The 24,746-nt window shown below is 58.6% G+C and overlaps 11 protein-coding genes and 1 non-coding gene across 12 annotated transcripts; 6 read left to right on the top strand and 6 right to left on the bottom strand.

Annotated features, from left to right (window-relative positions):
- Positions 1–2,991: 2,991 nt before the first annotated feature.
- On the top strand, positions 2,992–5,247 carry A1Q1_01402 (Rho GTPase activator; the record flags this gene model as incomplete). The annotated part of the gene is made up of 4 exons (XM_014324441.1): positions 2,992–3,594; positions 3,649–3,768; positions 3,846–3,972; positions 4,031–5,247. 4 exons carry the CDS (start codon positions 2,992–2,994, stop codon positions 5,245–5,247), a joined length of 2,067 nt encoding a protein of 688 aa, XP_014179916.1.
- Positions 5,248–5,879: 632 nt separating this feature from the next.
- On the bottom strand, positions 5,880–5,968 carry A1Q1_t345. The gene has a single exon. It is a non-coding gene; the product is annotated as a tRNA-Val (tRNA).
- A 3,283-nt stretch (positions 5,969–9,251) lies between these two features.
- A1Q1_01401 (uncharacterized protein) lies at positions 9,252–9,761 on the top strand (the record flags this gene model as incomplete). Its single annotated transcript, XM_014324440.1, has 1 exon — positions 9,252–9,761. One exon carries the CDS (start codon positions 9,252–9,254, stop codon positions 9,759–9,761), a length of 510 nt encoding a protein of 169 aa, XP_014179915.1.
- Positions 9,762–10,309: 548 nt separating this feature from the next.
- On the top strand, positions 10,310–10,855 carry A1Q1_01400 (uncharacterized protein; the record flags this gene model as incomplete). Its single annotated transcript, XM_014324439.1, has 1 exon — positions 10,310–10,855. The coding sequence occupies one exon, from the start codon at positions 10,310–10,312 to the stop codon at positions 10,853–10,855; it is 546 nt and encodes a 181-aa protein (XP_014179914.1).
- A 559-nt stretch (positions 10,856–11,414) lies between these two features.
- Positions 11,415–11,702, top strand: A1Q1_01399 (uncharacterized protein; the record flags this gene model as incomplete). Its single annotated transcript, XM_014324438.1, has 1 exon — positions 11,415–11,702. The coding sequence occupies one exon, from the start codon at positions 11,415–11,417 to the stop codon at positions 11,700–11,702; it is 288 nt and encodes a 95-aa protein (XP_014179913.1).
- Positions 11,703–12,200: 498 nt separating this feature from the next.
- On the top strand, positions 12,201–14,045 carry A1Q1_01398 (uncharacterized protein; the record flags this gene model as incomplete). The annotated part of the gene is made up of 4 exons (XM_014324437.1): positions 12,201–12,648; positions 12,757–13,006; positions 13,218–13,940; positions 14,030–14,045. 4 exons carry the CDS (start codon positions 12,201–12,203, stop codon positions 14,043–14,045), a joined length of 1,437 nt encoding a protein of 478 aa, XP_014179912.1.
- Positions 14,046–14,083: 38 nt separating this feature from the next.
- Positions 14,084–15,615, bottom strand: A1Q1_01397 (uncharacterized protein; the record flags this gene model as incomplete). The annotated part of the gene is made up of 2 exons (XM_014324436.1): positions 14,084–15,037; positions 15,085–15,615. The coding sequence occupies 2 exons, from the start codon at positions 15,613–15,615 to the stop codon at positions 14,084–14,086; spliced, it is 1,485 nt and encodes a 494-aa protein (XP_014179911.1).
- A 750-nt stretch (positions 15,616–16,365) lies between these two features.
- Positions 16,366–17,402, top strand: A1Q1_01396 (uncharacterized protein; the record flags this gene model as incomplete). The annotated part of the gene is made up of 2 exons (XM_014324435.1): positions 16,366–16,685; positions 16,784–17,402. The coding sequence occupies 2 exons, from the start codon at positions 16,366–16,368 to the stop codon at positions 17,400–17,402; spliced, it is 939 nt and encodes a 312-aa protein (XP_014179910.1).
- A 227-nt stretch (positions 17,403–17,629) lies between these two features.
- A1Q1_01395 (uncharacterized protein) lies at positions 17,630–18,934 on the bottom strand (the record flags this gene model as incomplete). The annotated part of the gene is made up of 1 exon (XM_014324434.1): positions 17,630–18,934. The coding sequence occupies one exon, from the start codon at positions 18,932–18,934 to the stop codon at positions 17,630–17,632; it is 1,305 nt and encodes a 434-aa protein (XP_014179909.1).
- Positions 18,935–19,652: 718 nt separating this feature from the next.
- On the bottom strand, positions 19,653–22,013 carry A1Q1_01394 (uncharacterized protein; the record flags this gene model as incomplete). Its single annotated transcript, XM_014324433.1, has 1 exon — positions 19,653–22,013. One exon carries the CDS (start codon positions 22,011–22,013, stop codon positions 19,653–19,655), a length of 2,361 nt encoding a protein of 786 aa, XP_014179908.1.
- Positions 22,014–22,501: 488 nt separating this feature from the next.
- A1Q1_01393 (uncharacterized protein) lies at positions 22,502–23,183 on the bottom strand (the record flags this gene model as incomplete). Its single annotated transcript, XM_014324432.1, has 2 exons — positions 22,502–22,902; positions 22,949–23,183. The coding sequence occupies 2 exons, from the start codon at positions 23,181–23,183 to the stop codon at positions 22,502–22,504; spliced, it is 636 nt and encodes a 211-aa protein (XP_014179907.1).
- Positions 23,184–23,850: 667 nt separating this feature from the next.
- On the bottom strand, positions 23,851–24,417 carry A1Q1_01392 (uncharacterized protein; the record flags this gene model as incomplete). The annotated part of the gene is made up of 1 exon (XM_014324431.1): positions 23,851–24,417. One exon carries the CDS (start codon positions 24,415–24,417, stop codon positions 23,851–23,853), a length of 567 nt encoding a protein of 188 aa, XP_014179906.1.
- Between the last annotated feature and the right edge of the window lie 329 nt (positions 24,418–24,746).

Genomic DNA, 24,746 nt, shown 5'->3' with positions numbered 1-24,746 from the left:
TGCTGCTTGCTTGCACCTGTTCAGATTGGGACCGGTGCGAGCCGTGTTTCCCGGGTCCATCTGTCCAACCGGATGACACTCAATTCCAACTGGGAAACGAGGCGATGTGAGAAAAAAAAGACATCATCTCATTGATGGATTGATCAATGTGGAGTTCTAGAGCTCGCATGTCATCTGCCTCTGCCTATCTGTGCTTTCGAGTCGAGACAAATGCTTGCCCGACTTTTCCCTCCCCTCCTCCGCTTCTCCCTGTGCGTCAGCCTCCGCCGCCTCCGTCCCCTCCGCCCCCTCCGCCCGCTGCGCCTCAAGCTGAAGCAAGAGGCCCGAGCGGCACCCACTGTGCACTGCCAACGGCAGAGCTGCAGAGCATGCAGAGCATGAAGAGGCACACCCCACCATCCGCCGACACCCCGCAGTCATCCATCGCCGCAGCCCGGGTATCTTCCCGGCGACCGGCGGCGAGCAATACGGCCTCGTCGGGCGGAGACCGTCTGTCGGGCTTGTGACCCCTGCATCCGTAAAGTGTCAGTACCAGTCGGGGCAGTGAAGCTCAGCGATTCCGTCATTTTCAGCAGACTAGCAAAGCTTAAGCCGGGGGGGTGGAAGAGTACCTGGATCGAAAATCCAGCGGCCAGCGGGGAGGCTTCTTCTCTCCTCTCACTGGTTGAGGGATGTCAGTGGGTTGCCGGTAACTCTAAGTTTGACACTTGTTCTGGTGGATTGGTGGATTGGGCAGGATGGGCAGAAGGGCTCGATGCCAAGCCCACTATAACTGGACGCTTGGCCCTCGCATTATCCTCCCTCATGCTATGCTGACTGACCTTGCGCTTGGACTATGCTCCCATTCTCCCAACGAACTCTGATTACCCGCCGCCAAGCAGGAGGATCCTTGCCAAGCAATCTCTTTGGGAGCATGGTGCGCGTCGTACTCACTGCCTGTTGCATGTCGGACAAGATCTGCATGCAAACTGTTGACAGTCTTGTAGCATGACATGATGAATGGATGCATTCTCCCGCCACCAGCGGCGCATAGCGCATTGCTCATGAGCTCAGGACTCGAGTGTTTGGCCCCTGTGCGGTGATGGATGATGGCTCATGTGGTTGACTGGTCCAGCCCTTGGCCCCCTTTGGCCGCTGCGCTCCAGTCGGACCCCATTTGTACCTCGGTCGATCCTTACCCTTCACGCGATGCACCCCTCTAAATCGCTCTAATCGACGGAATATAATGAATCCACCTGCGCTTCCACTCTGCACCACGGTGCATTCCCCCCAGTCTGAGTCTGCGACGTTTGCCGCTGCACCAGTGCAACGATACGGTCCTTCTCTCATCCTCGTCTCGACTGACCCTCTCTCACAACCTCCTCCTCACCCACCACTCGCACACTGCTATTGCACAAAGAGTTGGCCACCCGATCTGGACAGACTGTCGAGGACACCTGAGCGGTCAAAGTTTGCTCGACCCTTAGTCCCTGTACCCCGCGTCTTCCCTTGACTTTTCACGTTCTCGACGAGCCGGATACAGCCAGAGCCAGGACCCCTAATCCTCCCCTTGGGCCGTCCCTTGCCGCCGCATCACCTCTCACCGCGCCTTCCCTCAATCCTCACCCACACCCACTCTCACTCACTCCTAGTCACTCTCACAAAACTCTGCAGTCATCCTTGCACACAACCAACAGCAAGCACACACAGACAGGCTCACACTTTCCGAACCGAGCGAAGGGAAGGAAAGAACAACCCTCGCGCACCCCTGCCCCGATCCGAAAGTGGGTGCTCAACGGCCCCGACGTCAGATCCACAATCCAGCGACCCCCGTGCCCATCCTTGCCCCTCCTTCCCTCTTCACACCCTCATTCAGACCTCGACCACCACCCTCAATCGCCATTCCCTCACTCCCACCCTTGCCTCTGCCAGTCAACCCAGCCGGTTCGAGCCCCCGCCATCGCCCTTGCACACCCTGGCTTCAAGCCCTGCCGCACCCTCCGGCCTGAACCGCCTGACCCGCCGAGATCCCAACCATCATCGACCACCACTGGCCAACTGCATTTTCTGCGTTTCCTTATCTCCTCCACTCCCCCTCTCTGGGAATTCAGGTAATACTACACCGCGCATCACACCAAGCACCTCACTCATCTCTAAACTTCGGGTGCTTCGTGGTCCGCTTCGACCGCTTCTGAGCTTCCTTTCCATTTCGCATTCAAACTCGGGAGCCTGGCGCAAGTCGCACACACGCACACTCGCACGTCGCGCGACTCGGATCGTCACTGCACCGGCCACCGGCAGCACTCGCTTTGTGCTCGACCGTTTAGTTATCTTCCGATCGCGCCGCCGCTCGTCCCAGGCGGAAATCGCCCCCCCTGTTCCCTTCCCCGCCCGATCGATCGCCATTGCCCGCGGCTCTGCAGCTCCTGACGGCACACAGCACACAGCTCATCAGACACCAGGACCATCACGCCCTACTCTTCCGCGCTTCCTGCCAGAGCCACCCGTCCGCCTGTCCGTTACTCTTCATAAAGTCACGCGCGGGCTCATCTGATCTGTGTTTGAATCAGACGAATCCCTTAGATCCTTCTTTTCACGGCCTTCCAGACCTCCCGCCGTGTGCATTATTCCTGCTCTTCTCATATCGCCTCCCGCCGTCGAGAACCTTGTCTGCGTCAACGCGTCCGGCCTCGTTTCAGCCAACGTCTTTCGACCCAGTGACCACCACAGAGAGTCACCAGTGACGTCGGGCAACTCCTCCCCCAGCTGACCTCGCTCTCCCCTTTGTCTCGCGTTCGTAACAGCATACGTCTCGTTTACGACCAACCGACGACCGTCGCGCTTTGCCCAAGCTCGATCCATTCCATCGCTTTTGCTTTGCCACCCACCGCGCAGGCTATTTCTCTGCATCAGCCAACAAACCCAGCTCCAGCATTCCACACACCATTCCACCCCCAACTCTTGCGACACCCCTACTCCTAGGCCCACAACGCCCTGGGGCACCATTCTTCCATGCCGTCGACTCGACCGCCGCCTGCGCCGGCGCGCGGCCGTGTCGCCTACCCTTCTGCCGATGCCTACACGGCCGGTGACGCAGGGGCGCAGCCCACTTTGGGCGAGTCATCGACCACTCAGGCGCAGGCTATCCAGGCTGGGGGACAGTCCTACGAGAACGACAAGCCTATAAGCAGCGGAGGCGCCGTTGGACTTCTTCGACGCAGAACCACCACCAAGCGCAAACCGCAACCTTCTGGCGACTCGCCTGATGCTCGTGCTGAGATGTCTGAGCGCGAGAAGAGCACTCAAGGCCTGAAGACATGGTGGAAGGCGTTCAGCAGCAACCCCAAGTCGTCGGCGCCGACGCGGACGCCGGTCACGATGAACACCCGCCTCCAGTTCGGTGTCCCGCTCCACGTCGTGCTCCAGTATGCCGGCATGTCCATTTCGACGCAGGCACCCGACGGCTCGCTCAACATGTGGGGCGAGGTTCCCATCGCCGTCGCCCGTTGCGGCGCCTACCTGAAGGGCAAGACGGATATCGAGGGTGTCTTCCGCGTCTCCGGCTCGGCGAAGCGCATGCGAGATCTCCAATTGACATTCGACACTGGACCCGACGTAAGTCTTGCCGATCTGCCGTGTGTATCGAGGCAGTGCTGACGCACACACCAGTACGGCCTCCATCTCGACTGGTCAGAAACGATGTACACGCCGCACGACGTTGCGACGATATTCCGACGCTTCCTCACCCAGATGCCGGAGCCAGTTATCCCGTGCTCGTTCTACAACAGGGTGAGTTTCCAAGTTCGCTACACAACTGACACCAGTTCCGCGACATTGCGACCATGCCAGGTCTCTCGGACGACCAGAGGATACGCGAGTACAAGCGGCTCATCCGGCGAATGCCGGCTGAGAACCAGTTCCTGCTGCTATACGTGCTCGATCTCCTGGGAATATTCGCAAAGGAATCGGACAAGAATCTCATGACCGCGGCTAGTACGTTACAAGGTAGTAAACGCACTAACTGGCTTCAGATCTAGCTGTCATTTTCCAGCCGGGCATCCTCCACCACCGCGGCCACGACATGCGGCCAGCGGAGAGCGCCGTCTCGAAGGACGTCGTCAAGTTCCTGATCGATCACGAGGCGTCGTTCGTCTTTGGCATGACTATGGTGAGCTATATGAGCGCTTTGGAGCTGACAGACAGCGGATTGCGTCGCGTCAAAACAGCGGGGTCATTCCCACTGTGGGGTCCTCGAACGACCCTGGCGCTCGACCCCCGTCCAGGCAGGAGGCGTCTCGACAGGACAACCGAGAGGCGCCCGCAGCACCGCCATCCCCTACACCGCTCGGACGGCGGGGATCTGGCCAGGACATGCGGACAGACTCGCCGACACGAGGCGCGAGCCGGCCGCCCGTCATCCGGCGAGAGAGCGGAGACAGCTACAAGACGGCGCTCGAGTACCCGGCCGGCGGAGCTGGCGGCATCTCGATCCCGACTGCTGTTCCGGAACACGCTGTCGCGAGCAACCATGCGGTCGCTCAGCCGCGCCCGATTCCTAGCTCGTCGAAGCGCGAGAACGTGGGTGCGTCCTCATCGTCGCTCGCGGTCAGCGGTCTGTCGCCGCGCACGAGTTCGCTCGCGGCAAGAGCGTCACTGAAGAGCCCGGCGTCGCCCCGCACACAATCACCACACACCGCCCGCACCCCGACGAGCTCGCGCGTCCAGTCGCCGAGCTTTACGTCTCCGAGCCGGCCACAGCCGCGGCGCGCCGACACAGACTTCATGCTTCCGTCCGATTCGGACGATGAGGCGCCCAAGGGCGGGTACTATATTGTCGAGAAGCCGCGGAGCCCGCAACCGCCGACTGCGCCGGCCAAGACCCTCCCAAAAGCGACCGTCACGGACCTGCTGCCGGAGCAGCCCAAGCCGCGGCGTCGTGGCACGTCGCGTCAGCAGACACGGAGCGCGGACCCAGTCAGTCCGTCGCCGTCCCGGCGTCGCGCCGGCGTCGCCGCGACGGGCATGTATCCCAGCGACTCGGACGACGACGCCCCCGCAGGCGGCTACATCATCTACGAGAACAAGAAGGTGAGCCCGTCAACGACGACGCTCCCGCGCCGCGGCGCGCTGTGGAACGGCGACGGGCGCACCAACTCGCCCAAACCGACGGCTGGCGGCGCCACAGGCCTCCTCAGGCGCAAGACACTGCCCACCAAGCGCGTGAGCGACTTTACGAACCGCATGCGCCGCGTCGTGCGCGAGGCGTAGTGCGCCAGGCCCCTGAGTCCGAGTGACAGTGTGCGTCGGCACCGGCGTCGGCGGCGTAAGCGGCGGCATGTACGCTCGCGATCGACATGAGTGCGCCTCTTGTTCCCCCAACCCCCCCCCAAATCCAGCATCCGGCCCAGTTCAAGGGCATCCGAACATTGTCCCTATGGTCTTTTTCCACCCTCTCGGCGCGAACACTGCCAGTGCCGCGCATGCGTGAGGGGATATACTGTGAACATTTTTCAAGCGGGATTGACTTTTTTTGTGTAATTGTAGTGGAAACTATAAACCAGAGATGGCATTCTTGTCCCTGGACGTGGGGTAGGGGGGTTGGCGTGTAGAGGGTGATACTAACTGGATACTGGCAGCTGCATTGTTCGCGGATATGTATGGGGGGTACATATCCAGCGTACTGACGCACTCACCAGCACGACATCGAGCAACGCCAGCCAGTTGACGTCTGCTCATCTCCCACTCTCCCACTCTCCCACTCTCCCACTCTCCCACTCTACTCTCTCTATGGCTTTTCCAACATTCACCTCTCAAGCATTCCAGGCCCGAGCTCACAGCGCAGCCCGGGGGAGCAGGACAGCCTGGGGGAGGAGGACAGCCTGGGGGAGGAGAAAAAGGAGTGACCTCTGGCGGGGTCGAACCGCCGACCTTATGCGTACCAATTTTGCTAATGTTAAGCATACGCTCTAACCAACTGAGCTAAGTGGCCTGGAGCTGATTGCGCAGCTGCAATGAGGGTGTTGAGCGGGGGTGGTGGAATGGTTACGTAAGATGGCGAGGAAGGAGTGGCGGGTGGCGGTTGTTTGCGGTGGAGGAGGGACGGAGGGCAACGATGAGTTGTCGGGGTGGGCCACAAACAGAGTGGTGAGGTCCTGTGACCTTCCGCTTGGGCTTTTTGCCCTGTTTAGTCTGAAGTCACTATCGCGTGCGTAGCTTTCGGAGGCTCCACACGACACGAGGTCGTTCTTCATCACGCTACCTCAGCAGCCTATCCAGCAACCTCTCTACGTATCGCCCATCCGAGAACCGGCATAGAAACCCCTACTCTGCCGACTCTCCTCCCTTTCCACGACCTACGCTAACATTTGGTCTGGTTGGCAACACACTGCGGACGGTCCAGCGGGATCTGACCCGATTCTTCTGTCCCGCGGCGGAAAAGAATCGTCCCACGTCCCACGGTTGCGCGCGACGTCCCAACCGGGCTGTCGTGGACACACAGCCGCACCGCTTCCTTTCTGCACCTCTTGTTCAATCTATCCATTACCTGCACTGCTGCGCCCCTAGCACTTCGCACACATTGCACCTCGTCAAGGATGCCTCGGTCACGACAAGTTTCCAAACGCCGTATCACCCCGGGAACTTGCGGGCACAGGCTGTGGCGACGTGGCTGTGTGTCCCAGCTTGTCTTCTCTTCCTCCAACTCTTCACTCATCACCCCTCCTCCTTCCATTCGACAGCCTCTGTAGTAGCTGAGGGTGAGCTTCGAAGACCATCCATTCTGAGCTGACCCGCAGGCTTCGTCTCAAGTAAGGATACACGGTAAGCTAGCGCCAACTCGCAGTCTAAGCTGACGTCCAGTCCTCGCACTGGTGGGCTGCGTACTTGGCTTCAAGATAGCTGACCGCCAGTCGCCCCAGACGAGGTGAGCTGCCAGTACTGGAAACGCTAGCTGACAACCAGCTTCGGCATCACCTCGCGCGACGAGACGACGAGTTCGGTGAGCTTTGTGAATCCGATCAAGAGAGCTGACCACGCAGTTCACCCCTCGCCCCCTCAGGGTAACTCTCTCTCTTTTCTTACCACGTTCTTCTGTGCGGGTGAGTTTTCACCACCTGCTGAGACAAACTGACACCCAGTTATCGGCCACATCCCCCGCATTCCCGCACGCACGTTCGAGGGTCGCGGCGCTTGTGAGTTTTCAAGGGGAAAACCGGAACAAACTGACATTTCAGTCTTCTATGAGAAGGACTCGAGAATAACGAGGCGAAGGTGGGGTGGAACCTTTGGATTTGTGGTCGGTTGCTGCTCAAGGTGCTTCGAACTGACGATCAGGCCGCCACTTACTCGCCGTGAAATCATTCGATCCCTTCTCGCCCTCGTCGGCGACTCCGCGCTGTGAGTTCTCGACGAGAACCTGAACTAACACGCAGCCGCCTCACCTTGGGTCAGTTAGCGAGCTGAGATGGTTTAACTGACAAACAGTCAGCCGGAACATCGATTCCTCCTCTGAAGGGCTGAGACGGAAAGGCGGTAGGTTGAACCACACTCAAAGTCAACTGACACCCCAGCCTTCCTATCCCTCTCTCCCTCTCTCAAGAAAGCGTTGGGCAGTGAGTTGAGCTCCCTGAGCACGTAACTGACACAACAGGCTGGCGTTCTTTGTCAGTTTCCTGGATATTGTCCATAAACTGACTGTCAGCGCTACATCCTCCGTTCCAGGCTTTGACCACCGTCATCCCGTGTCCTGGGTTAGTTCCTCGACCCCGGTCCATGAACTGACTCGCAGTCTCCAAATCTGCCTCCCCGTCAATCCTCGTCAGTTAAGTCGAACCCGACGACGAACTGACAAGCAAGGTCTCTCGTCTCGAACCTTTGGGAGGGGACACTGTGAGTTCGGAAGAGGAATCCCAGAACTGACATCCCAGCCGGCCCCTGTTGCACGGTATTCGGCGACCAGAAGCGACTCCAACCCCCCTGCGCGATCTTCGTTAGTTCCAGGACCAGGAGCATCGAACTGACAGTCCAGCCGGCTGCTCGACGCCCTACGTCACCAGAGGGTCATGCCGTGAGTTCTCCGAACTTCGCGTGCGAGCTGACAGCCAGAGTCCAGACTTCACCACAAGCACCGTCAGCTGAGACCGTCTGCATTAGCTGACGTGGCAGTGTATCCAACCTCCACTCTCGCCACCACCTGTCAGTTGACGGAGAGAATGCAGAACTGACGAGCAGGCGCTCTTCCTTCGAGGTTCAAGAGACACGTGGTGATGAGTTGTGCATCCGGCGATCAGAACTGACCGTCAGCCCGCGTTCTAGTGAGCAGCTGCAGGGGAAGAGGCATAGCTGAGCACCCAGCGGACGAAAGCGGCACGACATCATCACGACTCGCCCTTCGCAGTCGGCCACTACACGGTGAGTCGAGCTAATGCATGCACACCGAAGCTGACGGCCAGCACTGTAAGCCGAGCTTCAACAACCATGCGCGAGCTCATTCCCAGCCACCTGGCACCTGCCGTGAGTCAAGCGGTGTGGCGACGGGGCGCGGATACAGCGAGAAAGTGAGTGCAGCAGCTGTATTGCATTCCGACAGGAGCTGACAAGCAGGTACTGTACGGTTGCGGCCATCTCGAAGCTCGCACACATCCAAGCCGGCCTCAACCCTAGTCACTAAAGTGAGTCATCCACTTCAGCTGTGAAGTTGTTGTTCCTGCCAAGCTGATAGGCAGAGTTAGAGAAGCCCGGAAACCGCTGTGACAGCACCGCTGTGACAGCACCGCTGTGACAGCTTGTTGACAGCTTCTTCCACGTGAGTAGCTTCGATGAACGTCGGGATCAGCTAACAGCCAGCAGAGCGTGAGTCATTGAGCTATCGTTCTCCGCGGACTAGCTCACACGCAGCTTCGGGTAAGTGAACCAGCTGCCATGAACAGGCCAGCTGACACATCAGAGCTCCAGTGCGAGAGGACGTCAACTCTTTCAAGCCGAAGCTACGCTGCTTCTTTGTGAGTCTATCAGTTACCTTCTTCCCGAACATAACTGACGAACAGCCCCGCGTAAGTTGGTTGCCCAGCTATCACAAAAGACGGCTTAGGTTGATGCGCCAGCCCAGTCTCTGGTCACTAAAAGAGAAGCAAGTACGTCCCCAGCTAGGAATGACGAGGACCACAGCTGACTGTCCAGACCCAACCCGCTTAAAACATCCACTCTGCGTAAGTTTCTCAGCTGACGGAATTGAGCCGCAAGCTGACTCTCCAGTACTGTCGCACCCCTTCGCCATGAGCGCCACCGCCACGCCCGCGGAGCCCGCCCCTCCTCTCTACCTCACCCCGCCCGTCCTTCTCGCCGCCCTACAAACGGCCATCGAGCAGCTCAACGCGCAGCTTGAAGCAGAGAGGGACGTGCTGTTCGATCTCTGGGACAACCTGAGCATCATCCTCTACGCCAAGCGCGGCACCGGCCCAGGAGTGGCGGCAGCGTTGGACACGATCCTCCAGCTGGCCCTTCAAGGTCTCCAACTCCGCTTCGCAGTTCGCGTCTCGACTGTCTCGGAGCTGTATCTGGAAACGGACTTTGTCCTGGAGGCGTGCTATGACGAGGGTTACCACGAGGCTGGGGAGCGCTACCTCGCTCACATGTTGGAGACATTCGCTGCTCAGCCAGGGGTCTGGAAGGCGGTTCTGGCAGCCGCAAAGCCTGAAGAGGGCACGGACCCGGTGGTGGCGTGGGGTGAGTTCGTATCCTCTTTCGCTCTACCGGACGACGTGCTCGAGGATGAATCCAGCTGAGACGAGGAGCTGGAGGGTCAAGCCATTCATTACATAGCGTCATAGCATCGAGTCACGAACGCGAGGAATTCTCTATAACGACACTGGACTTTGAGGACAGAATGGGCACGGAATTATGAGAAATTGTGTAAATTACGATATGAACAACTGTGCCTCTTCCAATGCTGGTGTAACACGCTGCTCCGCTCGCTCATGAGGTAGCGGTTCTTTACTACGTAGTTTGAATACCTTCGGTATTAACTATAGTCATTGCAGTGCCCGTGGTGCCAACCGGACGGATTGAGCACGCGCATGCGGAACACATGAGTCGACCGCCGCGTCGCACTGTTGCACCTTAGGGTGATGCACCTACACGCCCAACACGCGTCGCTGTTCCTCTGCTCTCTTCTACAAAGCGCGCGGGACACAACCGCCTTCCCTCTCCACCTCTTCATCCCATCATCCCATCAGTGATCGCTTCGTCCTCTTCTCACTCCACCACCTATTCCTTCGGCCCACGACTCCTCCCTCACCGCAATCGACCCTTGTCAGAATTCAGTCCCCATACAATGAACAGTGGGAGCCCGCACTGGTCCAGGTTCTGGCACACCGTCGACCATCTTCGCAGTCTGCAAGCCATGGCCAGGGGCTACGACCTCCAGCCCGTTATCTCTGCGAAAGCCGCCCAACTATACAGGAATCGCCGTCCGGACACTCTCGTATCAGTCCAGCCACGCCGTTCCACCACCTTTCCACCAAAGCTAGAGGACTATGCTCCTGCAATCCAGGGTGAGATTAGTCTCGCTCTCGAGTTCATTGCGTTCCAGGACTCCAGCAACCTGCGCCACCTCGAAGCGATGGAGTTCCGCTACCGTGGTCTCATCGACTTTGCGCTGGAGATCCCGGCCCCCGAAGGGTCCCGCCGCTATCTTGAGCTTCGAGACCGCTATGGCAAACTGCGCGACTTCATCAAGTCGTTCGGTGAACCTAAGGGCCGCCATCCCCTGCACACTTTGGAGAAGCTTGAAGCAGAGGTGCAGTCGCGCATCCTTTTTTACGCCATCGCGGAGCATATGAAGTACAATCGCTTTGCCCTCCACAAGGCCAAGCTGTGAAGGGAAATAATCATCGAGGCATACATCGTGAAAACAGCGCTCGTCCTCGCGGTACTTGGCGTTGTGCGCGTGCATCCTTCGTTCCTTACCAGTCAATGTCTGCACATGCACGGATTGATATGCATACTCACAGAAAAGATCGCCGAGATGCATACCGTCAGTGCGGCTCCTGTTGCAAAGCATTTTAGCGTGCGCTTGTGCTCATCGTGCTGTCGAGGGTGGTCGATCAGACTCACTCGAACAGCAGTCCTACTGGCCAGTGCTGATCGGTGTCGAGTGCATATTGCAGCGAGAAAGCCCCAACCACGCAGTACACTATGAGAAGTGCGACAGACAGCATGGAAGCATGCTCCGCCAAGGCAAAATATCGGCACACCACGGCACAGCTCTCAGAGGCCGCCGAGCGACCGAGCCTGCCGAGTGTGAACACACATCCTTACCTGCTTCATGTGCCATCGCAGCCATCTCGTCGCTGACTGAAGACTTGACTACTTGCCAGTCCTTGAGTCCTTGTACTGTTCATTTCATCACCAACCGTCTCTCCCCGCCCAGAAATACGATGACCACCGTCCCCACCTCTACCCACCTTCCGATGTCTCCCGATCCCCAGAAGCAGGAGATGTTGGACTGCATTATGGCGCTCCACGTCATGGACATGAAGCGCCTTGATGAGGAGCGCCATGTGCTCCTGGTCCACATTAAGAAGCACACCAAGCACGAGAGCGCGTACTTGCTCAAGCTCGCCGCTCCCAACCGCAACTACAAGCGCCTCCGTGAGGCTCAGTCTCGCGAGTTCGCTGTTCGCGTGAACGCGGTCATGAAGCAGCAGCCGACTCCTCAGGAGTAGTACGTGTGAGTGACCTCAGGGGTAGGCTGACTGGCCGCAGACGCAGGACCTCCCGCAGCTTCCTGCTGTTCGCCTTCCGATACCATTCCGTACATACTTCATGTATCAAAGTTCACTCTTCAAGGGTTTGCAGCGACTGCTGTGAGGTGACTGGAATAACTAACGAGGTTCAAGCTCGATCAGCATCGACTGCCTAGTGCTCTACAACGAGGCCTTCTTGGACATTCACGATTAGCAGCCCGTCCAGCCGCGTCCGGTCATCGACCATGTGGCCTTGCACCAATCCACACAACCTCCAGCACAGCACTACAACTGCAAATAGCGACCAATCTCCCCAAACTGCACGGTGCCCGCCTACCTCCTGGTTCTCTTCATCGTCGTGTTCCTCTATCCACCCCTCCTCTCATCCCTCAACTATCTCAAAGCTCTCACAATTCTCCGCCCAGTCAGTTTCAGTGACAGATCGACGAACGAAGAATGTACTGACTGCAGGTCGTCATGAACCCGAGCGACCCCGCGAACGGCGCCACTGCCAGCAACACCACGACCCAATACGACCACCACGCCATGGTCGCCAACGCGTCCAATGGTGATGCCGCGCCTACCTACCCTGCACCTCACGTGCCCCTTTCTGCCATCCCGAACTGGATCGATCCTCCCGCTCCTCCCTCTCCTCGCCCCACGATGACCGTGGAGAATGACTACACCAAAATCTCCCGTCTGACTCCGGCCGACTACGAAAGGTGGGCGGCCATCGAGAATGCGTTCATGGAGCTGCCTGGCATTCCAGGCGCGGAGGATCAGAATGTTCGGCGCATTGAGGACCTTCAATGGATGTTTGTTCGCATCTGCATTCGTGCCGGTGCGTGCACCCACAGTACGGCCTGGGACCAGGGTATGTACTCTGGGCGCGACTTTACCTGGTGGGAGGCGCAGCAGATGTACCGTGAGTCACCCGGTCTTCTTCTTGACCCGCTGGTGTTATAAAGACTTTCCTCGCCTGCTTCCTTGCTCTCCGAGTTGATGGGGGGCCTAACCAGGTCGCTAACGGCAGACACTGCACGCGAGAACAACCTCATCACCGCCGACGTGCCCCTGTACTGGGAAGCCTTTGAGGACAGCTTCCCCGTCTACATCGTCCTTTATCCCAACGTGGACAGCTACAATGCACGCAAGAACCAGGACTTCGCCAAGTTTCTCGCCTCCATCCCATTCGTCGTCGTCCTGGTGCGCAAGCAGGACTGGGACAACGGCATGGTCGCGACCATTTTCCTCGTCGCGCTCACCCCGGAGCACTATACTGGGTACTAGCCGGGACGTGCGTTCTCCAAGCACGTGACGAATACGTATTTGGAAGCTTTATTGTTCGATTGTTCAAAAATTAAAGTGAAATGCACGGAAATGGAAGGCGACGCCACTCCCTTGATGCGAGCATGCTGACAGGAGCAAGACTGCAGCATGCTTCTTGCTTCATGCATGCATTGTCACTGACGCCCAGGACATCATTGATCACAGGTTTCTTCAGCCCTCATGGGCGTTAGGATCAACCGCGCACGCATGTGTGTTCGCGGCGGAACCATACCATGGGCGCATCCTCACCTATCCCCCCCTCACGTCACAATTCCCTGCTGCTATACTGGTACGTCCATCCGTACCAGGCTCAGCGGGTGGCAACGCTGCTCCCGTTATTCCTCGATATGAATATAAGCATGTCCCTCTTCTCCCAGATCTTGCACTTACACTGTTCACCATGAGCCTCACGCAAAGCTACTATATCCGCACGCTGCGCAAACTTCACGACCAAGAGTTGCGGATCGAATACCGCGCAGCTGAAAAGAGGTCAACGGCCGAGTATCGATACTGGAAGGCGATTCGACCACTGCGCTCGACTTCCACTCGATACAGTTCCTCATACGGTTACGGCCACTCTGCATACGCACATCAGGTGATGCACCACTCACATACGGGCCTACCACAGCTACCACAGAGCATCAGCTATGGCCATTCTGGCCAACTACCGCCTATGGGAGGGATAGGAGCACACGGGTACCCTGTCCTTCCGCGCGATCGTCACCGCTTAGCCCGCGCCCAGGAAAAGTACTATCGCCGCTGTTACGAGATTGAGAACAAGAGGCATAGGGACCTGGAGCGTATACAAAATCGCCGTGAGCAGTTGCTGGGCATGCTGAATGGTGAGCTGCATCCTGAGGTCGAGCTGACGACAGCGAACGGCGCTAGGTACGCTCGCCGCGGTATAATGTGAAGTCACATCTTCCCACCCTGTCTCGTCTCAAGCTTCGCATGTGCCATTGCCATGTCCATTATAGTCAAAAGCAAGTCTAGCATCGCTGTATCACTGTAACTGTATCTATGCAAGCCCATCACAGATTCGCGTCCCTCGTATCAGGGCTCGGCGCATCCCACTCCCCCGCATCCAGCGTCGCAAGGAACCGCCAGAGACTCTCCGCAACCCACCTCGGTTTCTCCTGCACGAGCAGGTGCTCGGCCTGGAGCCACCTCTCGTTCCTCGCCCTCGGCGGGCGGTGGACCATCTGCTGGCTCCTCTTGTCGCCGTACGTTGTTGCCGAATTGCCGGCCATAATCCACCCCACGGGCACGGGAATGTTGGGCAGCTTGTCCCATGCCCTTGCGCCCGCCTCGGGTTCCGTGAAGGTGCATGCTTCGGCCCAGATTGGGGTCGCGAGGGTTACTTCACCATCGGGGTTTGAGGGGTCAGAGGGGATGAGGGCTCGTGCGAGGTAGACGTCGAACTGCTCGGGATCGAAGGCCGCGAAGAACGGGTTGGAGGCCAGGAGCTCGCGGGCGGCGCGGCGCGAGGGCCAGGTGTCTCGCCGCTTGAGCACGACGGGGGTCACGGGGAACGCGGCGGTGGGGTTCGGGTATCCGTCCTCCTTGGGGAGATACCAGGGCACAGGAACGGGGTCGACTAGGCAGATTCCCGCGAAGAGCTCAGGTCTCGCATGCGCGGCATGACAGATTGCCGCACCGCCGAAGGAGTGTCCGAGCCCGATCACCTTCCGCGGCACCTCGGGAGTAGAAGACCAGGGAAGATCCCAGGGACGGTCTGAGCATGCCGGCGCGGAGGTCACAACATGCGCGACGAGGTTGAGAAAGTCACGCCCCGTGTCCTCCCAGCTCTGGAGGGGACCCAGGCGACCGTCAGAGAGATACACGCTCTCGTTGTGGTGCAAATCGTCCATCATCCAGACCTCGTCTATGCGGACGTTGTGGGGACCGAGCGGGCCGCCGCCGAACGCCTGAGCCGGCGCGGAGGGGTCGTGGCTGATGATCTCGCGGATGATCGTGTGCCAGTGCTACATCATCAGCTTCTGCACACTCTGGAATGAGAGTCGAGACTCACCTCCTTCTGCAACCCGCCCGCGTGAGTGCACACGAGCGTGTAACCCCCAACTGGATCCTTACGAGCCCATCGCTCAACGCTGATCCACTGTCTTGGCGGCGCGGCCTCCTTGGCCTCTTCGAGACTCCACGCATGCGAGTCATACCGTCCTCGAACGAGGGTTTCGCACCACTCTCCGAGCCGCTTCGCGCGCTCCTCCTTGCTCTCCTCGTCCGGCACAGTGCCCCAGGGCTGCGAGTCGTGGCCCAAATTTCCGTGTCCCTCGCGATAGAGACGGGGATACGCAGCGGGCGCAGCGTGGTGCGTCCTCACCCATCCCTCAGGAGGAGGAAGGGGCTCTCGCCTCGGCTCCGGACGTGCCTTATCCTCTGGCGGCGGCAGGAAGCCCAGCAAAGGTCGGTAGGGTACGAGGATCTTGGGCCAAACACCCTCCTTCGGAGCAGGGTACGACGCGATGCCACCGCGGTGCTGGAAAATGGACGGCTTCTGAGGCACGCGCACGCTGCGGTAGTCGGCGCGAACCTGTGACATGACGTGAGAGGGTGCCGAAGACGATGTGGTAGAGGTGATGAAGAGAGGGGATGGTTGAAGGAAAGTTAAAAACACAGCGGCGGGCCCCGCTGGTGCTGGTTCCTCGGTGGTGATGGCTCGGCATCTTCAGGAGCCGGAGCTGCCGAGACCGGTCGGGAATCACCACATCACTTCCGCACTTGCTCACCATATTGAGGCCACCATCATCTTGCATTCAGCAAAGGACGCTAACTCCTTTGAATGGGTGGTGGATTCGTCGTGGACCAGTGTTCTTAAGTCTGCAGGATTGCGGTCAAGAATGCATGCACTGACGCTGGGGTATGCGGGGGCGGCCCTGAGCGCCGTCGCCCCACATGAGGTGCCCCGCTGATGCTCATGACAAGACTAGGACACTCTGATGTTCCCCACAGCATGGATGTTGGTGTACATCCTGTCGGCGGCCCATCTGTCAGCGATCGCGATCATTGCTGTTACGGCCGGAAGAGAGGTGGGAGACACCGAGTCTCCGCCGATTGTGCGGAATACGCCTCTGGTCCAAATCTAATCAGCTTTTGATCCCGCTAATAATCTGGCTCGAAGCAATCTAATCAGCTCAGTCTCCCACGCTGGCCTCCGGAGAGCAAGTTGCCGGTACAGGGGCGGACAAGGCCGACGCCCAGATACGCTATATCAACCTCCACCAGTGTCCTCCACCACCAATGTCCAGCCCACCTCCAAGTCCTCCCTCCGTCACTTCCAACTCCAGTCGCCATGTCCGAGCCCATCGTCCCTCCCAAGGTCCCCAAGACCTACTCTGAACTCCCCGTGCGCCACATTCGCATCAAGAACCATCCCGAGAACGCGCCAGGCGTCACTCCCATCCAGATCGTCGAGCTCTACCGCCCTGGTAAGCATAATGCGTTCACGTACGAGATGGCTGCCGACATTGTGCGGACCTGGGACACGTTTGCCGTCGACGACCGTGTTAAGGTCATTGTCCTCGCGGGCGAGGGCAAGATCTTCTGCGCTGGCGCCGACCTCTCGGGCGCGTTCCAACGCTCTGACGACGACATCAACGGACACCGTGACACGTGAGTCCCGAGGCGGGGATGGCCGCCAGAACCTTCCCCCGCAGATCTGATCGCTGGTCTGGAGAAGCTGTCGAACAGCAGTTGCAGCTAACATGCAGTGGAGGTCAGGTCGCCCTCGCGATCTACCGCTGCCCGAAGCCCACGATCGCTGCTATGCAGGGTGCCGCTGTCGGAGTGGGTGTCACGATGACTCTGCCGGCCACGATCCGCGTGGCGTGGAAGGACGCCAAGGTTGGATTCGTCTTCTCGCGCCGCGGCCTCGTCATGGAGGCGGCTTCCTCCTACTTCCTCCCGCGTTTGATCGGCATGTCCCGCGCCTTGCACCTCGTGACGACCGGCGCCGTCTACCCCGCCAGCTCGAAGCTGTTCGACGGCCTCTTCTCCGAGCTCCTCGACACGCCTGACCAGGTTCTCCCCCGCGCCCTCGAGATTGCCGAGGAGGTCGCTGCCAACTGCTCCAGTGTCTCCATCGCGCTCATGAAGGAGATGATGTACCGCGGCACCGACAGCCCGGAGGCGCAGCACCTCCTCGACTCGAAGCTCATCTTCGACCTCTACGGCACGCCCGACATCAAGGAGGGCGTCGCGAGCTTCCTCGAGAAGCGTCCTGTCAAGTTCACTGGCACACTCGCAGCCGACGCGCCCGTGCACTACCCCTGGTGGAACACCGTGGACGTGCGCACCCGCAAGCAGGACAAGCGCGCCGCCAAGCTCTAACCGGTCTTAGTCCTAATTTGTTAACCAAAAGTCAGTAGTCAGTAGTTAAGGAGAGTAGTTCATGTGAGATTATGAACTGAGGAAGCTATGGATATAAAACTCGAAGGGTATTAACCTGCTGTATAGTTGTCGAATTGAGTCCTGGGTATCGGTCGCGTGTTGGGTATTGGGTATTGACCTAGTCGGAAAGTGGTGAGAGGGTGGTCTTTACAGAGCGGTCTGCAGGACTACTGTCGAACGTACGTAGGCCTGGCAGGGCGGCGCGGGCTGAAGGGCTGGGAGTACCTAGCCTTGGGGTTGTTCGGCAGCTTACAGACCTTCTTGGGAGTCAATGGAGTGCTGCGCAGCCGCTTGGCATGCCTCCCCTCAGTGTCGGAATCAAGGTCTGAGGCCTTGGCGTCCGACAACGAACGCTTGGTGCCCTTGGAGGTGGACGCGCCCAGAGGCTGGATTAGTCCGCCCTCCCGGCTGTCAACCTCCTGATGCTTGTTGGCCGGGCTCTGTGGCGAACTTTCGCTCTTCTCCGCCATGGCCTGCGCACGCTTCTTGCCGTGCTTGTTGAACTCCGTCGAAATAGGATCTGATGTGTCCTTTACTTGGCGCTGAACAATGTCCTGCTGACGCATCGCGCTATAGGGCGTGGTGGAGGCCCTGTAGACTCCATCCGCAACTGTCGGTGCTCGCCTGCAGCCCCTGTTCTTCGCCTCCTGCTTCCCGCGCTCCTTCGCAAGATGCTGATCATAGGAGCTTACCTCGCCAAGCGTTTGGATTTTGGCGAACGTGGCCCTGTTCGGCCGCTGGGTCGGGAGCTTGCGCTTACTCTTGGGCATGAAGATCGACGGCTCGGCGCTACGCTTCGTGCCTCGCGGGGCAGTCTTCTCCTTGGCGAGGGGAGTCGTGTCCTTGAGCTCCTCGATAGAAACCTCCGAGACGGGGGTCGGCTTCTCACCGGGGTCCGCGACGGCAGCCTCCGTGATGGGGATAGGCTCCTCATCGGACTCCTCGACAGGAGGCTCCGCGACGTGGGTCGGCTTCTCCTTGGGCTCATCAACGGAGGTCTCCATGACCGGGGTCGCCCTCTTGTCGAGCTCCTCGCTGGAAACATCCGTGATGGGGGTCGGCTTCTCGTCGAGCTCCTGCTTCACAACCAGTTCCGCCTTCGTCGCGACAGCATCCTCTCCGACGCCGTCCTCATCCTTTCCAGCAGCGGGCAGGTCGTAGACCTTCACAGGCTTCAGAACAGTCGTGGCAGGCTTCGGCACGTGGACCGACTTGATCCAAGAATTCTTGACGCCGGCGGGATGATCATAATCCCACAAGGCTTGTTTCTTCTCCTTCAGAACGTTGAACGCAGCCTCGCGCTCCGCGTACAGCGCCGACTTCAGCGGGTCGGAGGCATAGGGCCTAGGCGTGCCGAACCTCAACGGCTGCTTCAGGCTGGCCTGATACTTGGCGTCGGCATGGACAAGAGCGTACTCCGCGTGACTGATTTGCGCGACGAGCTTTGCGCGCGCTGGCGACTGCGTGGCCATGAGGGAATTGTCCGCGTCGTGTCGCGGGGCAAGGGGTAACGATTACGCGGAGGAGGGGATGAATAAATGGCGCTAATGGCGATCTAGGGGCGGGTGTTTGGCGTTGTGAGGCTGTGGAGAAGAGAACGAGGGAAAGGCTCGTCCTAACAAAGGACAAGTGAGAGGCGCTGGAGGACGGGGGGAAAGGGGTATGAAAGTGCTTAGAGAGAATGGAGAAGTGAAGAACGAGGAGTTGAGCGGTGCGAGCGGTTTTGATGGTGACGAGGCGTGTTTCTGGAGCGACAAACTGATGCACAACGCGGGGCAGAGGGAGCAAGAGTCCCCCCTCTGGCTCCGTTGAGGCGGCGAAGGTGATCTGCTGTATGCCCCAACGCGTCGTGGTGTGTGTCCAGAGTTGACGCGACTCGAGGCCGCACGTGTCCACGTGCCGCCGACAACCACGCGGGGCACCCTCCTCAAACTCCTGCACTCTAATTCATTCTACCTCAGACTCAAAGACATTTCTGAGACGCTGCGTGGACGAAACGCTCACAACGCGCGTAGAAATCAGGGTGTAACGCCAGGAAGGAAAAACTTGTGAAACTGTGCAAAATCGTTGATCCGCCACAGAGTCATGCACAGGGTATACATAAGACCAGAGACTATAGACAACACGACGAGCCCACGACCAGCGAGGAAAACTACGGGTACAACTACAGCGACAACACATCACAGCCAGCTACTCAGTTGACTTCTTCTCGATCATCTCACACATGTCCTTGAACGCCTCCATCCCCCGCTCGGTATTCTTCTTCGCCCGACCATTCTGCTTCAAGAGCGCCTTCGCCACCAACTGGAAGAATGCAGACTGCACACCACTCATGTCGCCATCGGCCAGGGCGATCAGGAATGCGTCGTTAAGCTTGTCGAGAGCCGTCACTTCGGTAGGATCGTTCCGATAAATCCTGAGGGTGGCTTGGAGCACGCTCCGGAAGATGGTTTCCAAGGGTTGCATGGCCGCCCTGCGGTGGCTCGAGTTGATGGGAACAGTGGCACGAGGTCGAACGGACCTTGAGGAGGATGCTCGGGCTGGTTGGCTGTGAGAAGGGAGGTTTGTGGCTAAGTTCTCATTGAATGACCTTCCAGTGTGGAGCTCATAGCGTATCTCGCGACGGCCGGCATCGCGGGGCTCTAGCTCTTTATGTCGAGAGTGGAAGTGGTCGGCGAGGTAGAGCTCGGTGGGAGGAGGGTTGTTCTGAAACGTCTCACGACAAAAAACGGGTGGAGCAACCTGAAAGGGCAGGTGTGGATCCATCTGAGTTGGCGGAGACGGCAGCCTGACGGAGCCAAAGCTCACATAGTAGTCCTCATACCGGGCGGGTGGACTGTCGGACACCCAGTGGTGGGCGTCCATGTGGTCGTCATGATTGTATTGAGGCTCGGAGTCGACTTCGTGGGCGCGCTTCTTGCCCTTGTTGAGGGTGGTGGGTTGAGGTGGCTCAGAGCTCTTTGAGCGGTTGGCCCAGGCAGACTTGCTGTGCTGGGCTGCCGCCCTATCGGCGCTCCCTCCGCGAGGAGCAACCGGAGGAGGCAGGTTCGAGACGTTCTCGTCTGGGGTGTTAACCTGCCACCACAGCCTTCGCTTGGGCTGAGAGTGGGCGGGAGGAGCGACCGCGGGACCAAGTTGGTGTGCGCGGCCTGACCGAGGACTGGGAGTTTCGAGCTGTGGCAGAACGCGCTGCGTTGTATCTTGATCGAGGGTCCGCGAGTGATACCGAGGGCTGTTGAAAGTATCGACCGACGAACCGTAGAAATCGTGGGGTACAGTTCCAGATCGAGGCGTGGACACAGGTGGATGGGGGTGGCTGAGGGGAGCGCCTTCAGTGTAGTCCGGCAAGAAGCGGTCAGACACGGATCCGTGGTTACTCTGCAACGCCACGTTCACTAGCAGCTCAAGACCTAACGATGTGGCCTCGGAGACCACAGATGGAGGCACGGAGAAGCGGTTCATGTGCACGGCTGTTCGAGCGTGAGGAGGTGACGGAGCGTGGGGGCGACGTCGATCCACTTCCATTTCTGCAGAGTTGCCCATGAAAGCTGAGGCGGCGGCCGAGAGCTCCGAAAGTGACGACAGTGAGGACGTAGTGCTAGTGGCAGCCGGGGACCTGTCAATGCTAACGATGGCTCTTGCTTGGAAAGGGTCCTTCTTGAGAGAAAAGGTTGTGGCCGGCGACTGATTAGTCCGCCATGTGCGAGGGGCACGGCTGTCGCTCTGTCGAAAAACGACAGTGTCTGTTTCTTTCAGATTCCAGAACAGCTCCTTCCCAGTCCGAGCATCCCGAGCAGGGTTGCGACGAGGAGCTAGCGCATCGGTACTCGACATTGCATGTTCAGGCGTCCATCCGGGGTGTCCATTCCAGGTGTCACCGTTGTTGTTCCTGGTGTGATGCTCATCCTGTTCGTTGGGAGTTGGACGAAGTTTAGCTCGGGAGGGCCTCGTTCGGGCTTTAGGTGGCTTGGCCGCTGGTGCCACTGGGATTGGCTTCCAGGCTCCAGCCTGCAGCACCTCGGCATAGCTGAGGTGGATAGAGTTGTAAAACGCCGCAAACTCATCTGGCTGAGAAAGCAACGAGCACTCTACGCCCTTGTCGAGGCACCCAGCACACTGCGGTACGCCGGGGAGGATACGACAAGCGGGCATTCCTGTACGGATACAGGTGCTGCATTTATCCTCACAAGTAAACCCACGGTGGTGAACCTCCAGAGGGCTGCTGTGGGGGCGCGCATCGGCGGTCTTGTGCGCTTCTTCGAGCTCCGCACGGGATTGAATAACCTCGTTCCTGGGGCCATAGAGGGGAGTGAGCTGCTCTTGATGAAGCCAGACGGTAGTGGCTGCCATTGCCTCCTTCTGCCTGGCGGTGTTGAGAGAGGCCTCACAATCCCAAAGACGGTCTTGTAGCTGCTGCAGCGGCGTCTCTGCAGGATTATCGATCTGGGACTGAATTTTGGAGAGCTTGCTCTCGGCCTCGCGAGTGCATCGAGTAGCGACGTAGTGCCATTTCTCGGCACTGGCGACCTTCTCGTAAGAGAGGTGACTCATGGCCCTATGGTCAGCTTGACTGAATAGTGTTTTGCTCACGAGGTGGAGAGGAGCGAGATTGGGTGAAGTGAGGAATCAAGTGATGGGGTTGTTGTGCCATAAGTAAGTGGTGGCCACACGCCGCTCGCACACATCGAGCGGTTGCTCCCGTTGGGGATCCTGTGCTCCGAGTCGTGCGACGCAAACACCGTCACCTCTGCTCAAGGGAGCGAGGCGGACTGCGCAAGCAGATCTGTCTGTGTGCTGTACATGCTTGGAAGGCTTGTCAAGCGTACTTCGGCAAACGTGCCTTCAGCGCTGGGGATTAGTCGATGCATGCCGCTCGTTCTTCAGTACAACTTATCTATACATCCAAGTATCCTGCTAGCTCTGCCTGAGAACTTGCTCGCATCACCTTAAAGCCGGTGTCCGCTACAAGCTATAGCTTGGTTATGAGGGTTACAACTAGGAACACAAACGGGGGTACCGAGTGCGGTGGTGGCCAAGCTTCAAGCGCGACGACGCTTGACTGCGCCCTCGTCAATCTCGTCGCTGGCCCCACGCTTCTTGGAGAGTTCGTCGGTGAAGTCGTCATCTGTGGTCAGCTTGGTCTCCAGAGAGCACGTACCGTGACAGTATTGAGTGTTGAGGTCCTCAATCTCCAGCTTGTACAGCTTAACGAGGTCGCAGTAGCCCTTGATCACAAGCTCGTGAACCGCGCGGAGATTCTCCTCCTTTTGGCCCTTCGTACGCTTTGGCTGCCTCTGCTTCAAAGCCTTGGACTTCCGAAGCATCTCCGAATACACGGCATATTGAGCCTGCTTCAACCGGGCTAGCTTCATCGAGTGATCATGCGTAATGCTGGCAACCTCGGCCTTGAAGCCCTCGCTGTTGTACGGGATGTTTCCTGCTGTCAGTAAGTTGGAGATTGAAGTCTGGTCTCATCCGCAACTCACCAATGGAAAGAACGGCAGTCTCAAACTCTTCAAGCTGCATCTTGAGCGTCGAGAAGTAAGTGTCAAAATGCTCAAGCTGGAAGGCAGCCATCTCCTCCCTTCCCTTCTTGTTGGGAGAGACTCCCTCGTTGAGCATCATCATTGTGGAGACGTAAAGGTACTCGGTCTCGATGTCGTCCTGGGCCTTCTTGATTCGGTTGTAGAGATGCTTGCAGGAGCTGATACTGTGCTCCATTGAGAGCGGTGAAGAGTGAGCCATGCTGCTTGTGCGGTGGTCGGCCTTTGGTGGTCGGACTACATCATTATGCTCGAAGGAAGGTTAAGTATTCGAACCGGAGGGGATCCCCATGCCGCTAGCAATGCTCAGTGATGCACACGTTACACTATCCGCACACACATATTGGGATTCTGTCCTCCGACCCCGTCGGCGATGGTGGTCCACTCTCTCTCACCTTCCCCATCGAGCGGAATGTGTGCCCTCTCCCGACACTTGTCGCTTCACTCATCGATCAAATTGACGCATCCAACAGCTTCCTTCCCTTTCCAGTTGCCTTCAGCACCCAACCAATTGTGCATCAGCGTCAGAGGGAGTAACCACGGTTACATCTGACACAGCAAGCTGAAAACTGGTTGAAATTGCCGGTTTCATTCCCGAAACTCGTCTTACTGCCACATGCCTTGCAGCATCATCCCCGCCGCCCTCAGGAGGACTTGACGCAATGCATAGCGAGAACTATGTGTGAGTGCAATACAAGTACGGTGCATGAAGCTTTAAGAAGACTGGGGAACAGGATGTGGAAGTGAAGGTTGATGTGTATCGAAGAACGGAGTGTGCGGTTCGTCGAGTGACCCCGTGCTAGTGGGACTCACAGCGCCGAACTGGGGGTCCCATGCAGACGGTGCTACTCCTCATCCTCCTCAACGATGTAGCCAACAAGGTCCTGAGGACCAATGACGATGTAATCGTTGAGCTCGGGGTCCTCCAGCATGCATATATGGTGCAGATGAGCCTGAAGGGATGGGCTGAGCTCGTCCTCCAGCTCCTCGGTGCCCGAGTCGTAGGTCGGACCAGACGTGGCGGTGGCGGCCGTGGTGTCCACAGCAGAGGCGGGTAAGGTGCCCTCAATCCATTGGTTCAAGAGGAGCTCAAGGTAGGCCGCGTCGTCACCCCCAAGGTCGGCTGCGACGTCACCCGACGCACTGCCCGCGACGTTGGGGGAGTCGGGGGCGTCAAGGGAGTCGAGGGAGTGGCCGGAGTGGCTGGAGATGACGGACCAGCTAGGCTCAGGAGAGTTCGAGGAGGGCGAGAGAAGACCTTCCTGACTGCTACTCGAGGGCCAGAGGAAGTCCTCATCATCGCTGCTGGACGGACAGACCCAGCCCTGGTCGCAACTGCCTCCGGACGAGGTGTTGTCTTCGTCAGTGCTTGGGGCCCATGTGAGGCCCTCGTGCGGGCTGAGGTCGGACATGCTTTTGTAAGCTGTAAGTCAGTTGTCAACACCAGTTGGGCAGCTCACTGGAGGTCGATTGTTGGTGGACGAGAATGAAGAGATACTGTATGAGAAGAGGTGGCTGGAAACTTGGGGCTCGGCGGCCTTGGCCATGCCCGTCTCAGTGTGTCGCTGACATGGAGTACCTGACCTGGCGTGGTGCACAGAGTGCGAGTTGTGTGCAAGCCCCCAGGCCCAGTCAGCGTGCTGGTCAGTCCCGTCACTCTGAGACTTCTTACTGCATCACCAGAGAGTCAAATAACAAACTAATCCATCCCATTTACTTTGTTACAAGCCTGATTATTACG

Source organism: Trichosporon asahii, assembly GCF_000293215.1.
Source record: "Trichosporon asahii var. asahii CBS 2479 unplaced genomic scaffold scaffold00050, whole genome shotgun sequence".
In the NCBI taxonomy this organism is placed as follows: Eukaryota; Fungi; Basidiomycota; class Tremellomycetes; order Trichosporonales; family Trichosporonaceae; genus Trichosporon; species Trichosporon asahii.
Note: the sequence above shows the minus strand (reverse complement) of the source record. Positions and strands in the feature narration are given on the sequence as shown.